The sequence below is a fragment of the Neophocaena asiaeorientalis genome, unplaced genomic scaffold (assembly GCF_003031525.2).
Source record: "Neophocaena asiaeorientalis asiaeorientalis breed wild unplaced genomic scaffold, Neophocaena_asiaeorientalis_V1.1 scaffold476, whole genome shotgun sequence".
Lineage (NCBI taxonomy): Eukaryota > Metazoa > Chordata > Mammalia > Artiodactyla > Phocoenidae > Neophocaena > Neophocaena asiaeorientalis.
The window spans coordinates 8,606,900-8,623,314 of NW_020172178.1; the positions used below are offsets into that span (position 1 = coordinate 8,606,900).

General features: G+C 40.7%; 1 protein-coding gene across 2 annotated transcripts in view; it reads left to right on the forward strand.

Moving 5' to 3' along the window:
* TRAF3 (TNF receptor associated factor 3) overlaps window positions 1-16,415 on the forward strand; it is a 117,355-nt gene that overhangs the window by 55,307 nt on the left and 45,633 nt on the right. For both annotated transcript variants that reach the window (XM_024758536.1, XM_024758545.1), the window contains exon 2: window positions 8,997-9,120. In XM_024758536.1, coding sequence (XP_024614304.1) covers window positions 9,110-9,120 — 11 coding nt within the window. In that variant the 5' untranslated portion in view covers window positions 8,997-9,109. The remainder of the gene's footprint in view (window positions 1-8,996; window positions 9,121-16,415) is intronic.

The window sequence follows — 16,415 nt, forward strand, 5'->3', positions numbered from 1 at the left end:
CTGTACTTCCTGGACTTGGGTAGCTATTTCCTTTCCCATGTTAGGGAAGTTTTCAACTATAATCTCTTCAAATATTCTCTCAGGTCCTTTCTCTCTTCTCCTTCTGGGACCCCTAAAATGTGAATGTTGTTGCCTTTAATGTTGTCCCAGAGGTCGCTTAAGCTGTCTTCATTTCTTTTCATCCTTTTTTCTTTATTCTGTTCCGCAGCAGTGAATTCCACCATTCTGTCTTCCAGGTCACTTATCCATTCTTCTGCCTCACTTATTCTGCTATTGATTCCTTCTAGTGTAGTTTTCGTTTCAGTTATTGTGTTGTTCATCTCTGTTTGTGTGTTCTTTAATTCTTCTAGGTCTTTGTTAAACATTTCTTGCATCTTCTCGATCTTTGCCTCCATTCTTTTTCCAAGGTCCTGGATCATCTTCACTATCATTATTCTGAATTCTTTTTCTGGAAGGTTGCCTATCTCCACTTCATTTAGTTGTTTTTCTGTAGTCCAATCTGGTTCCTTCATCTGGTACATAGCCCTCTGCCTTTTCATCTTGTCTTTCTGTGAATGTGGTTTTTGTTCCGCAGGCTGCAGGATTGTAGTTCTTCTTGCTTCTGCTGTCTCCTGGATAACATTTTAAAGATAATTTGAGTGTGCAAATGGCAAATCCGATTTTGCAGCATAAATCTGTATCGATTCCCACGACATCCTGAGTCAGTGAGCACACCTTTGTTGGTGCAGTCTATCTGGTAACAGACACGGTTGTTAAGCACGTGGGTTCCAGGGGCACACTGATCCCCGACTTGCTAATGTGTGATGTTGCGAAGTTGCTGAACCTTTGTGTTTCAATTTCCTCATCTCTACGATGGAGTGGAAAAAGGAGAAAGGTATTTGTAGAGTTGTGAGGAATAAATGAATAACTACAAGATTAAATGAATACTAACTAATAAAAACTGTGACTAATGTGTATTGAGTGCTTCCTGTGTGGTAGGCACTTTCTGAGTGCTGAGGATACAAACCTGATGGAGACACAGTTGTGTCTTCAGGAGGCTCACAGTCAGGTGGGAGGGAGAAGGAAGCAAGGCTGGTACAGGCTTGTACGTGTTGTGATGGGCGTCCTCCTCGTACAGTACAGACCAGGGTTTGAGGAGGGTCACTTTCCCTGGGAAGGGACGGTTCACAGAAATATGCGAGTTTAAGTCCACTTTAATTAAAAGGAGTTTAATTCCCCAAAATGCAAGTGCTTGCCGTGTATGCCTTGCACCTCGTTAAGTGCTAAGGGTTAGTGTGAATAGAAGATTTCAAGGCATGTGAATGTAGTCTTGGGGGTGAAGTGTCTGACTGGACAGTGGAGGGGGTGGGAGAGAAGGAGCATGAACACAGGAGGAGGAAGGGCACCGGTGGAGCAGAGCTTGCAAGCCCACCCTGGTGTTGAGGGAGGCTGGCTCTCGGCAGAGGAGGGCCTGCTGAGCCACGGTGGGGGAGGTAGACTCACGCCCAAGGCTGGGTCAGAAGCACAGAGTGGGGAGAGAAGTGTGTGAGGGTGCTTCGTGAATTTCAGTGTGTTGGATTGTTAAATTAATTTGAGTTTCATGAGTTCTGGACTATTTCTTCATAAAAATTATAACTTTTAACCATAGCTTGTCTGTGGCTGCTTTCATACTAAGTATGTAAATGAATGGCCATTGACGTGTTCCAATAAAACTTTATTTATAAAAATAGTTGCAAGTTGGATTTGGTCCTCAGGCCATAGTTTGCCAGTCCTGGTCTAGAGACAGTTTCTACATTACAGGACAGGGAGAGCAAAACCAGAGTCCACTAGCCTTACTGAAGTAGCAAAACAGAGATCAGAGTTTGGAGAGCACAAGGCAGCTAGAATTTGAGGGGCAAAGTATAGGGAGTAGGGAGCTACTTAGAGAACTCCAGAGATCTGCAGAAGGACCTCCTGAGATTTGGGCCGAGTGCTGATCTACGCGTCCATCAGAGCAGACACCTCAAAGCCAGGAAAAGAAGCACCAGAAAGGAGTGGACTCAACACTTTTTGGACATCACACAGAGCTGAGATAGTTTGTGTTCGCACCACCCAGGGTTGTATCAGTTAGGTCCCTTTAAAGCTTGTTTTTTAATCTTTGTGAGGGTGGGTTCAGAGCAGCTTTTTCATTTAGGGCATCAGGTAGATTCCTCAGAGGGGTATCACCTTAGTAATGGGACTGAATCAGCCCTGGACTAAAAGACTGCTGCAGACCTGCCCTAACTGATTCCAGGTAACTTAACTGCATTCCCAGAACAAAGCCCCAACTATATTTAAAAGGATATGATAAAATCCAGCACCCAACAATGTAAAAATGTTTGTGTCCAGCATCTAATAAAAATTACCAGGCATGCAAAGAAGCAAGAAAATATGATATTAACCAGGAGGAAAATCAATCAGTAGAAACCCAGAAATAACAGAGATGATGAAATTAGCAGACAGGGCATTAAAATAACTATTATAAATAAGTTGTACATATTCGTGGGGAAAATGAGCGTAATGAGTGAGTGATATGAAAGAGACTGAAGTAGGACTTCTAGAGATGAGAAATACAACAGAGAAGCGAAAAGTACAATAGAGTAACAGCAAATTGGCTGTACAGAAGAACAGATCAGTGAACTTCAAGACATAGCAATAGAGGACTTCCCTGGTGGCACAGTGGTTAAGAATCCTTCTGCCAGCGCAGGGGACACGGGTTTGATCCCTGGTCCGAGAAGATCCCATGTGCTGCAGAGCAGCTAAGCCTGTGCACCACAGCTACTGAGCCTGCGCTCTAGATAGAGCCCACAAGCCACAGCTACTGAAGCCCATGCGCCTAGAGCCCATTCTCCGCAACAAGAGAAGCCACCGCAATGAGAAGCCCGTGCACCGCAACGAAGAGTAGCCCCCGCTCGCTGCAACCAGAGAAAGCCCGCGCGCAGCAACGAAGACCCAACGCAGCCAAAAATAAATAAATAAATAAGGTAAATAAATTTATTTTTAAAAAAAGACATAGTAGTAGAAACTATCCAAAATATGGTACAAAGAATAAAGAAGATTGAACAAAGTAACAGAGCATTAGTGACCTGTGAGAGAAAATCAACTGTTTCAAGATATGTGTAACTGGAGTTCTAGAAGAAGAGGAGAGAATGGAAATGGTATCTGAAGAAATAGTGGTTGAAAAATGTCCAGATTTTTCGAAGACTGCAAACCGTGATGCTCACAAACCCCGAACAGAGCAAACAGAGAAAATCATACCAAGGTGCCACGTGATCCAATTGCTGAAAAGCCAGTGATGAAGAGAAAAAAATCTTAAAAAGCAGCAAGAAGGAAATAGGACATGTTACAGAGGAACCAAATTAACGTGAGAAGACTTCTGGCCAGGACTTGCGTAAGTCAGGAGACAGCAGTGCTGTTTTTAAAGCAGTGAAAGGAAGAAACCTGTTAATTTAGAATTCTGTACCCAGTGAAAATATGTTTCAGAAATGAAATCAAAATTTCTAGGCCAAGAAATGCTGACAGAATTTATTGCCAGCAGAACTACAACTACAAGACATTTTAAAGGAAGCTCAAGTAGAAGCAGTGTGATACCAGATGGAAATTTTTACACAAAGGAATGAAAAGAACCAAAAATGGTCAATAATTGGCAGATATTCACACTTTTAATCTTTTAAAAATTGATTATTTAAAGCAAAAATAACAATGTATTTTGGGATTTATAACACTTGTAGAGGTAAATAAATAACAATAGCACAAAGGTGGGGAGGGGAGAAATGGAAGTACAGTATTACTGTGTCTCAACTGGTATAATATTACTTGAAGGTAAGCTGTGATGAGTTGAAGATGTATATTATATCTAGAAAATTCTCTCATCAATAATTGCCAGTATCAGGGATGTAAGAGATCCTTGTTACAGATCCTGCCGACGTTAAATGGGCAATAAGGAATATTGTGAAGAATTTTATGCCAATAAATTTGACAACCTAAATAAAATGAACAAACCCCTTGAAAAACATAAACCACCAAAGCTCATTCAAGAACAAATGTATAGCATAACTGTATATTTATCAAAGAATTTGTAGTTAAAATCCTTACCTCAAAGAAATCTTCAGGCGCAGATAGCTTCACTGGTAAGTATTAAACACTTAAAGAAGAGAGAATGCTAAATCTGACAAAAACTTTTTCAGAAAATAGAAGAGGAGTGAATGCTTCCTGTCTCATTCTGTAAGGCCAGCCTTATCCTGAAAGCAAAACCAGACAGAGACATTATAATAAAGGAAAAACCACCAAGCAGTATTTGTGATATACACAGCATCCTCCATAAATTTTAGCAAATAGAATCTGCTAGGCTGCATATAAAAAGGATGTTACATAATGATCAAATTTATCTCAAGAATGAAAGATAGGCTTAACATTGGAAAATCAATCAATGTAATCCACCACAGTAATAGATCAAAAGAAGAAAAACGAGAGTGAAACAGAGATGGGAATGTGGAAAACACAAAGGGAAGGCAGGAGACTGGAAACAGTGGGCTCTGGCACATGTATAATTGGTTCTGAGGAGAGAGGATGGTGCAGAAGCAGTATTTGAAGAGATAATGGCTGAAAATTTTCCACAGATTGTGAAAGAAGCCAAACCACAGATCCAAGATGCTCAACAAATGACTGGCAGGATAAGTAAAAAGAAATCACCCAAACACATAGTGAAACACATGATTACCTATAAAGGAACAGTAATAGACTTCTCAACACAGGCAGTGAAAGTCAAAAAGACTTGGGGTAATAGCTTCAGTACACTAGAAGAAAGAATTCTGTACCTTTTTTAGAAAAATGAATGAATATTGTGTAAAACATTAATAATGACGGAAAGATATACACATGCATACACACACAACAGTAGAATATAAGTTGGAAAGACGATGAATGGAGCTAATATTTTGAGGCCCTTGCTGTCCAAGGGAAGGGTAAATATATTGATTAACATTGGACTTTGGTAAGAACCTGTACATTATAATTTCTAAAGCAACTACTAAAAGAAGAGAAACAATATGTAATTTCCAGATTACTGGGGAGTGGGGACTAGAATGATAACAAGTAATCCAAAAGAAGCAAATAGAAGACCCTGGTAAAATAACAGAATTAAATCTAAATGTGAGTAGTTGCTTCCAGTGTAAATAGCATAAGTGTTCCAATTAAAAGACAAGGGTATCAAGTAAGATATTTTAAAACTCCGACTGTATACTGTTCATAAGAGACCCACCTAAAACATGAGGATTAAGAGATGTTGAAAGAAAAATGATGAAAAAAATAAACTATGCAAACACTAGGCAAAAGCAAGATTGTATAGTGTCAGAAAAAATACAGTTTAAGGCAAAAAAAACCAGTACTAGAGATAATGAGTGTCATTTCACTTAATAGAGTTGGCAACTAGTTCCTATAACAAAACATTCAGTAGTTTATTATAAGCAAATTCGTTCCTTACACAAAGTCCAGTACCGGTAGTCCTGTTTGACAGATTGCTTTCCAGATGGTCATTTGGGGATTCAGCTTCTTCTGCCTGTGACTCTGCCATCTCTTAGGACTTGCGTACTCTGCAGGAGCCTCTGCGTTTGGGGGAGTATGGAGACTCACACCAGTGTTCACGGGCTAGGCCTGAGAGTGGGTACATTACGATCACGTTCTGTAGGGGGAGCCCAGGTCGTATAACCAAACTTTGGTAAGAGCCAAACTGCAGGGGAGGCTGGGAAATAACAATCTAGCTTTGTGCCCAGGAAGTAGAAGTAAGTTCGGCCAACCTGTAGTCTCTGTCACGGTTTGTAATGGTAAAAGGTTCAATTCAAAAGAGTCATAATGATTCTCAATGTGGAGAAGCCTAATAATAAGACTTCAGAGTATCCAAACTAGACTTTGCATAAGTACAAGGAAAAAATTGAGAAATTTAGTTATCGTGGAGATTCCAACACAAGTCTCAGTAACTGATAGAATAAGTAGGCCAAAAATTTTAAAAATTCTGTAAGCACAGATGTTTTACATAGGATCAATACCCTTGGTCTGATGTACGTATAAATAACATTCCATCCAAAACCTGCAATGTATACTTTATTTTCAGGCACATAGAAGAAATTTCTAAAAATTGACCAGTACTAGGCCATAGTGCAATACGTTTCAAAGATTATAATAATGCAGATTATAATCTCCGACCTCAGTGGAATTGAGCTATAAATCAGTACCAAAAAGATAATTATAAAACCCCTAAGAGCTTAAAAATAAAGGAATATTTTAAAAATACTCTAAGAAGATGACATAATGGAAGTTAGAACATGCTTTTAACTGGCTGAAAATGAACATACTATACATCAAAACTTGTAGAATGCAGCCAAATCTCTCTGTCCATGGAGAGAGATTTTATAGCTTTAGAAAGGTAGAAAAGCTGAAAATTAGTAGGCTAAGTATCACTCTAATTAAAAATTGGAAAAAGAATAGCCAAAAAAAACCCCAAAAAGCCCAAAGGAAGAAAATCAGAGCAGAATTCAGCACATGGAAATTTTACAGTAGAAAAGAACAACAAAGCACCCAGATTGGTTCTTTGAATAGTCTAGTAAAATTGACAAACGTCTGGTGAGATAAGGGAGAAAAAAGAGGAGGCACAATCAATGAAAAGAAAGGAAAAAAGAGAAGCTACTTTGGATTCAGTAGACTATAAAAAATCATAAAACATTATTAGAAAGAGCATCATGTCAGGAAATTTGGAAATTTAGATGAAATAAACAAATTTCTTGAAAAATGTAACTTTCTAAAAGTAGCTGCAGAAAAAAGAGAAACCTTCACTAGTCCTATAACCATTAAAAAAATAGAAAGTAATTAAAATTTTTTAGGCACAGATGGCTTCATTGTTAAATTCCACCAGACTTCCAAGGAAGAAATAATTCCAATCTTATCCAAATACTTCCTCAGAATAAACCAGGGAACACCTCCTAATTTATTTTATGAGGTTATCATAACTTTGTTACTAAAACCCAATAGGGATAGTATAATTAGTGAAGTATTTATAGCAGACAGGGACGAATAAATTACAGCTATTGATTTTTCATTCTCTTGCCAAAGAAACATTCAGAGTTAACATTTGGCAAGAACTGTAGTTCAAGTTTGGGTGATAAACTGTTTTGACTTACAAAATGTGATTGAAATAACATTGAGGCCGTGTGTGTGTGTGTGTGTGTGTGTGTATTATCGTGTGTTACCTTAATCGATCTCTGCGGCTTACTGAGTAGATTAAAACACATGTATCGGGCTTCCCTGGTGGCGCAGTGGTTGAGAGTCCGCCTGCCGATGCAGGGGACACGGGTTCGTGCCCCGGTCCGGGAACATCCCACATGCCGCAGAGCGGCTGGGCCCGTGAGCCATGGCCGCTGAGCCTGCGCGTCTGGAGCCTGTGCTCCGCAGCGGGAGAGGCCACAACAGTGAGAGGCCTGCGTACCGCAAAGCAAAACAAAACAAAACAAAACATGTTTTATAATGAGTGATGTCAGTGAGGGCTATTTCTGATGTACCTGGACCTTAGCTGTTACAAGCAAAGGGGGATTTATTGATCACCTAATTGAAAAGCCTCAAGGCTGGCTGCAGTTGATTGAGTCAGCTTCTTCCCCAACATCTTCCTCCATTTTTGCTCTATTCTCAGAGAGCCTCTTTCACTCCCATGTGCTCATGTTCAGGTTCTTTGGGAAAGAATGAAAATCTCTTTAAGTCCCAGAGGAGGAAGAAAAGACTCGATTCATTTTGACTTGGGTTGTATGCTCACAGAGATGAAACAACTCTGGCTGGGAATAGGCTTCTCTTACTGGCCAGCCCCCCACCCCACCCTGACACCCGTCCCCTTGTGCCTGGGTGTTGGAACCAGTGTCTCTGGAAGCTGGTGGACTGAGAGTGGGGGGGTTACACCTGCTGAGAAATGGGCGTGCAGTAACCACCGGAAAAGCGAACGAATGCTTGGTTGCAGAATTAAATCTCCATTGCAGCAATTGTCAGATGTCAAATTTCATGAGTTTTTCTCCTAAATAATTATAAAATTTTACATAATAAAGGATTCTTAGAACACCGCTGCATAGCCATTCAGTTAGCAAGAATTAAAAATAGTGCGACAAATTTTGAAAACGTTGAGCAACAGAAACTCTCTCATACCTTCTTGTGGGAGTGTAAATTGTTACAACCGCCTGGGGAAGTAGTTTGTTTGGCCTTATGTAGCAAAGTTGAATATACACTTACCCAGTAATGTAGCAGTCGCACTTGTAGGTGTATACACTAGAGGAATATATGCCTATATGCCTAAGATAGTTGTGCCAGAAAGATCTCAGTAGTGCGAATATTTGCTCCCAAGCAGAAATTACCCAGGGGACAGGAGAATGTATAAGTAAATTGTGGTATATTGCATGATGGGATATTATACAGCAATGAAAACAAACAACGGAGCCAGCAACAACAATGGAGCAAAAACAAAGCAAGACAGAAGAAGACACGCTGTATGATTGTGTTTATGTAAAATTCAGAAGCTGGCAAAAATAAACTGTCAGTTAGAGCTTCGTGCCTAGGTGATAAATCTAAAGAAAAGCAAGGAAATGATAACCACAGTTAGGGTAGTTGTTACTTAGAGGCGGAGGAAAGGGTTTGGGATCAGAGAGAGGCACCCAACTTTTTTTTGGTTGCAACAGTGTGCCATTCCTTGGTCTGGTGGTAGTTGGGCTAGTGTTTGCATAATAACCTTGTGAGACTGTACATACATGTTTCTTGTGCTTTTCTATGTGTAAATAATCCAAAGTTATCCAGACTTTGTAATTTATGTTCAACTCAAAAAATGCAGAAAATCCAAAGCACATGTTTATATAGATGGTTAAAAAAGTTTTCTCCTAAACTTCTTACTTTATAATTTTTTAGAAATTTCCATTTTTGAAATTCTGTTTTTAAAATTTTCCACATGTGAGTTAACCACGTATCTTACTTCCTAGGTAAGGGACTCCACTACATTATCTGAAGAAGGATAAGGTTGACGCTGCTTTGCTTTTGCTTTATTGAAATCTCTTCCCGCCTGATCAAGCTTAGATACATCTTCTTACAGCATATGACACACAGGTATGTCACTAGAAAATTTTAATTTGTGTGGATTTCCTTCTTCGGCTGTTACTTGTTTGCTTTGCATGACAGTGAAGTAATTAAATTCAAAAACATCCTGAACTTCCTCACTTTTGGCTTTAGCAGTTTCATTCTATAACAGGTGTATCGGACTGTCTTCTGCTTACATGGCACTGTATTTTGGTGTGCATCTGACTTTTTCTTTTTTTAAAACCAGCATTAAACTTTGCAAGTGATAGACATTACACCTGATGTCTTAGTAACGATCGTGAGTTTGAAAACCAAGGTTAGCGGCATGCATCTCTGCCTGCCCTCTGAAAGCCCTGAGGCCCAGCCTTCCCTCGGAGGATGCCGCTGCAGTAAAGGTGCCAGTGGCTTGAGGCTGGAGGCCTGCCCAGCTGAGTATTGCATCTTTTGCTTGCTCCTTAACCGTCTTTCTCTAGGAGTTTGAAAGGAAACAAAATACCCTGTGTTTTAATCTCTAATTTGTGATTGAGTGGCATTTTATACTTGAAATTAAGAACTCTTTAATATGTTAGAACATAAAAATGAATATGAAACAGGTTTGAAATGTTTGCATGCAAAGTAAGATTTAATACCTAGCTATTTTTGATAAATTCATAAGTATCAAGAAAACTGGTATTTAAAATTTTATTCATAATCACAGTACCATTCAGTTTCCCCCAGTAGTCTCAGTTTTTTTTAGTTTGTTTGAAGCAGGGTCCAAACAATTGCATTTAGCTGATCTGTCTCTTAAGTCTCTGTTAATCAATTGATTGCTCCACCCTATCCCTTTTCTTCCTTGCATTTTCTTTTTTGGAAAATCCATGCTGGTTGTTCTGTAGTCGGGGGTGTCCCTGTTTTGACTTTTGCCGTTTCCATTGAACGCATTCTTCTATCCCGTTATTTCCTGGGAGGTGGTAGGTAGATCTAGAAGTTCGACTGGCTCAGCCTTTGAGCACATGCACTCGGAGGTGGTGGTGTGTCCCCTCACCAGGAGGCACTTGGATTCACAGTCATTAGGGGTTGTAAATGATGATGAGTTTCATCCTTTACTCTGCCCTTTTGTTTTTTTAATTTGGCTGCGTTGGGTCTTTGTTGCTGCGTGCGGGCTTTTTCTAGTTGCGGCAAGTGGGGGCTACTCTTCGTTGCTGTGCGCAGGCTCTAGGAGCTCGGGCTCAGTGGTTGCAGCATGTGGGCTCAGTAGTTGTGGCACACGGGCCCTAGAGCGCACGGGCTTCAGTAGTTGTGACTCACGGGCTCTAGAGCGCAGGCTCAGTAGATGTGGCGCATGGGCTTAGTTGCTCTGCGGCATGTGGGATCTTCCCAGACCAGGGCTCGAACCTGTGTCCCCTGCATTGGCAGGCGGATTCTTAACCACTGTGCCACCAGGGAATTCCCTGCCTTGATTCACTGAAATACTAACTGTTTGGTTACCCTAAGGGACAGTTCAAATAGGAAAGGTAGGACAAATGCCTGATTCTTTCTCTTTATGGGTTCTCAAAATAATGAGATGGTCTCATAGCCGCTCCAAAAGTGACCAGGGATTAAGTATCAGTGTAAACTCCTGAATTTAAATATATGTGGTGTGTTTAATCCATTGCAGTTATTACTCTCATGGATGCTAGGATTGTGCCACTTTTGCCAGTGGAGCCTCTTTAAGTTGACTTCTTGTCCTTTGACGTGACCCGTAGCCTTCCTTTCCTTGGTCTCTGAAATGGTAAGATGTTTCGGATTCGTTTTGTGCTTTTTCACCCCAGACCAGGAATTGGCTATTTCTCTAAGCAGCTCTGGTTCCCTCTTGTAGAAAACGGTACCTTGAGACCACAGACTGGGCACTAGGGATACTCGTTGCTATAAGGCTGGTTATTGTCCTGGGCCTTTTTGGTGGACAGCCAGGAAATACACTTTTTAATCATGAGTCCATACTGATATTTTTGTTTCAAATTCAGGATTATATGGTTTTTACTTCTTTGATTCTGTATTGATGTGTCTTTTCTCTTATGCTGAAAATCTTAGTTCCTAACGACATTCACATCATTACTTACTTGTTTTAACCTATAAAATAAACATGATAGTTTTAAAATAATAATACCAACATATTACCAACCAGTGTATGATTACTGAAAACTGTTTGAGATTTTCTGCAGTTCTTTTTGTCCTCAGGGTAGATCCCTAGGGATGTTCTGCCGAATTGTTAAGTTTTAGCGTCACCTGAGCCAGTTCCTCAGTGTGCCACCAACTTGCTACACAGTTAGATTCATTTATTTTATTTTTATTTTAAGGAATAGCTTCTTTTTAAATTTTGCATTAGACGTTTATAAAAAATATTTTCATGGTTACAAGTCAAAATAAAGTATTTTCAGAAATCTAGCTTTCATTCCTGATCTTTGTACCCTGTTTCTTCCCTCCTCCACAGTTAACTTTTTTTTTGTTTTTAGTTTATCTGTCTATTTGTAATATAAGTATGTGTGTGTGTGTGTGTGTGTGTGTGTGTGTGTGTGTGTGTATACCTACAGCCCTCTTTCTTAGAAAATGGTAGTATACAGTACAAGCTCTTCTCCATCTTTTAAAAAAATTTTTATTTATTTATTTAGGCTGTGCCAGGTCTTAGTTGCGGCATGTGGGATCTTTAGTTGCGGCATGCGGACTTCTTAGTTGTGGTATGCAAACTCTTAGTTGCGCCATGCATGCGGGATCTAGTTCCTGACCAGGGGTTGAACCGAGGGCCCCTGCATTGGGAGTGCGAAGTCTTACCCACTGGACCACCAAGGAAGTCCCTCTCCACCTTTTTTTTTTTTTTTTTAATTTAACAACATATCATGAGCTCACAGCATAGCAGTATATAGAGAGTCTCCTCATCCTTTTTACAGCTGTATAGTATTCCATTGTGTTGGCTGTACTATAGGGAAAAATTAACTTTAAAAAATATGTTGGGGCTTCCCTGGTGGCGCAGTGGTTGAGAGTCCGCCTGCCGGTGCAGGGGACGCGGGTTCGTGACCCGGTCCGGGAGGATCCCACATGCTGCGGAGCGGCTGGGCCCGTGAGCCATGGCCGCTGAGCCTGCGCGTCCGGAGCCTGTTGCTCCGCAACGGGAGAGGCCACAACAGCGGGAGGCCCGCGTACCGCAAAAAAAAAAAAAAAAAAAATATGTTGGCATTAATCAGTATATGTTTCTCCTGCATATAAATGTCATCAATTTTGCTCTTTATCCAATTTCAGATTTCTCAGTAATTTTGGGACCTTCCTTGCAAGTGCATCACTTGTCTTGGCCTGGTTTTCCTTATGTGTAAAGTGAGAGACTTGGACTAGAAGCTCAAGATGGACTATTTCAGCTGGCAGAGACTGCAGATGAGTGAAATGAACCTGAGAGCATCTCACTAGCGACAGAATGACCACCCCGTAACCAAGGCCACGGTGGTGATGGGGAATTAGGTTGGAGGCCATGGAATCGACAGGTCTTGATGAATGGTTGAATGTCAGAATCAGGGAGGTGGGGACAGTTCTGCCTTAGGCAGCTGACCAGGTGGTGGTGTCACTCCCTGAGATGGGAGCAGGTTGTTTCTGAGTAGGTAGAGAGGTGAGCTGGACAGGAATGGGAAGCACTGAAGATGACAAATTCCATCTGGGCTGTGTTGACCACGAGGCGCCTGTGCAGTACGACAAAGTTAGAGGGGTCGTCTCAAAGCTCAGTGAGTGTGGGGGTCAGAGCCAGAGGCTCGTCTGTGCAGGTCTGATTGCCCAGCAGGAGAAAGAAGGGGATCTAGATCAGCACCTGAACAGCTCCTGCCTTTCAACCACAGGTAGGAATGGGAGAGTCTGCGAAAGAGATGGAGAAGGAGCACAGAGCCAAGAGCCACTGATTTTTTAATTCCCGTGTTGTATTCTAAAAGTGGTTTAAATATTGTAATCCACTCCTAAATGTGGCCATGTTTTATGCTTTTCACTCATATTTCCCAGTAAAGTCAATGCTCCAGGAAAATGAACCTTATCACACAACCTGCAGCCCAGGAGCCTCCAGGCCGGGCATGGCCTCAGGGCAGCATCCACTTGGAAAGGTGCGGGACCCCCTTAGTTGCTTGTCAGGTGGACGGAGCCCTCAGCTCTTCTCCCGCCTTCCTGTCCAGATGGCAGGGCTCTGGCCCTTGGCCAGGAGAGGCACAGCCTTTTTGCACATAGTCAGAGTTGAATGAATGATTTTTTGAAAATCCTAAGTCATTTGAACCAAGCGCTTTTGGCAGTGTTGGGCCTCAAAGAGCTATTGTTTTCCTAAAGGAAAGACCAAGTTTTATACTGTCGTTTTAATCAGCTTCTTTTCCAGCTGCATGCCTGTGTCCGTCGGCCTCTCTCCCTTTCTCTGTCTCCTACGTGGGGCTTTTCATCTGTGATTATGAGATGCCTATTTGTTTGGATGAGCATCTAGTCTCCCCTTGTCTTTGCTTTCCCAGCGGGTTAGCCACGCGCTCGCCCCCTCGGCAGAGTGTTTGGCATGAGGTATCACGAGAAGAGCCAGTGTGCTGAAATGTTTGCATAAATATGGATTGCCAGAACACTTTTTTTTATCAGCAGGGCACACCTGTCTGTCTGTGGTCTTCTCCCTTCTCCCTTTATTGGCATCGCTTGGATGATGTTTTTAATTTCCCTCCTGGGCTTGATGTTGAGCTTGTCCTGCATCTTTGTTGTGTTTAGTACTTTCTTGCTGGCAGGAGCCATTTTCTTTGTTTATCTGATGCTTCCCTTTTTTGGTTTTCCCCGGGCTTTCCAGTTCTTGGAACACCCTTTTGTCAGCAGATGTACATTTGTTTCCAGTTTCTAATCTCCAAGTAAAACGTAGCTCAACTTAAATCACAAAAGGAGGGAACATAAAATAAATCATTAGGGTAATGAAGGCATAGAGCAAAGTGAAAGGAATCTAGTCCAATTCTTTGCTGTATTTCCAAGTACAGATATGCCTCAACTGTGAGAGAAGGACTTCCTGGGTAGCTGGCTAGAAACTAGAATTTTATGAAACGAATTTCTCAAATAGAGACTTTTTTCATTTGGGTAAAAATATGGCCTCAAAATACAGTAAATCCATACCTCAACATGTAGCAAACAGTAAATAATATAATAATAGAGTAATAACTCTACTCTGCTGGAAGCTGCAGAATCAGAATTCTAGGACTGAGCACGCTAGACTCTGTGACAGGCCCTGGTCCGTGGCGCAGGCCCAGGACACCAGCTCCGAGGCCACTGCTTCCTGGGGCTTCTGGTCTTGCCTCCTGTTCGGTTCCTCAGAGCACACTGACTCGGGTGCTGTTCCTTGGTCGCACACTTTCCCTTCACTGTAGCTTCCTTTGCACTCTCTTTGCCTAGTGTATCTGTTGTTACTATTCAGCAGAACATTTTTCTTTATGTGTGTGGAAGCAGACATCCTCTTTCCAAACCTGCTGCTAGAATGAGGGTGGGAAAGTGAGGTATTGGCAGTGGCCCAGGGTGCTAACCAGAGGCATGTGTGTCCAGTCTGTGGGTGCCATAACCGAGCCGCTTCTGCAATCAGGCTGTTAAACATTTAGTCTGTTGTAGGTCCCTAAAAGTTGCCCCCTCCACCATCTCCTTAAGGCATTTGACTGAGTTCACATAGTTTTTCTTCATCAACACAGTCATTATTATAAATATTATAGAATTTCATTAACCTATAATTGTTACATCTAAACTTTAGGATTAAGGTAGAATTTAACTATTTTTATACCCACATATAAATAAGTGAAATAAAGGTATTTATATTTTAATCAAGCAATCTAGTCAAAGGTTTCCACAGTCCCCCATTTTGGAAGCTTCCAAAGATGTGGCTTTGCTTATTTACCGCCCCTTCTGGCGATCGGCCTCCGTGTGGGGCACACGTGTGATTCCTGGCCCACCTCCAGGTTGGTGTGAATGACCAGATGCAGTTGTAGATTAGAAATAACCATCACAGGTATTTTAGGAAAAATTAGCATTTTAATTTTATATGTTTGTTTTAGAGAATTATAATGAGAACCAAGAACTTTTTTTTTTTTTTAACAGTGGTTTTTAGTTTGGGGGTCTTTGAACATGGTATTAGCTCTTGTCACTGCACATATAGCGGATATTGTTGTTCCGGCCGAGGATCAAGAGGTGGCTGACTGCAGTGGACACTCATTTACTGTCTACACTGGCATTCAGTGGGGTCCGTGTTTGGTGTTTGCAGTTTTCCTTTGGCCACTAATTAGCTTTTCATTGCCTTCTAATAGTTTTACTCCTTTCCACTTCTAATTTTTCTATTAAAATACGTGCGATGATGTCAAATTCTTTGGATGTAAATATGAACAGAATTATATTACATCAAGTTTAAATGTGCTAGCCATTTTTTTATGTTGTTACTGCTATGACTATTTTTTGGCTGGGGTTAGTGAGGAGTGCTTATCAGGCTCTGTGATGAAGAAAGAGATTGGAGTGTCTAAGCTCCTTAGACATTTTATTTTTCATTAAAAATTTTTTATTATGAAAAAATTCATTATTTAAACCATTCAAAATGTACAGTTCAGTGGTTTTTATTTAGTGTATATTCACAGTGCTATACAGCCATCACCACTGTCTAATTCTAGAACATTTTCATCACCCCAAATGAAACTCCATACAGTCACTCTGTATGATTCTCCCCTTGCCTCAGCCTCTGACAACCACTTATTTACTTTTCGTCTCTGTGGATTTGCTTGTTCTGGACATTTCACACATATGGAATTATATGATATGTGGCCTTTTGTTTCTGACTTTTGTTACTTAGCATAACAGTTTTCAAGGTTCATTCATGTTGTAACATGTATCAGGACTTCATTTTTTTATGGCTAAATAATAGTACAATGTATAGATACTTATAAATTTTGTTTATCCAGCTATCTCTTGATGGACATTTGGAATGTTAATATTTTTTGTCTATTATGAATATTGCTGCTATGAACATTCATGTACAAGTCTTCGTGTAAACATATGTTTTCACTTCCCTTGGGTTTATACGCAAGAGGAGAATTGCTGGGTCATATGGTAACTCTGTGTTTAGCTTTCTGAGGAACTGCCAAATTGTTTTCTATGGATGATGAGCATTTTATGTTCAGAAATGTTTGAGGGTTCCAATTTCTTCATATCCTCACCAGCACATAATTTTCCATTTTTTTAAATCACAGCCATCCTGATAGCTGTGAAGTAGTATCTCATGATGGTCAGTTTTTTTAATAGTAATTTTTGACATAAAATTGACAGAACATAAAATTAACCATTTTAAAGATTTTTTGATGTGG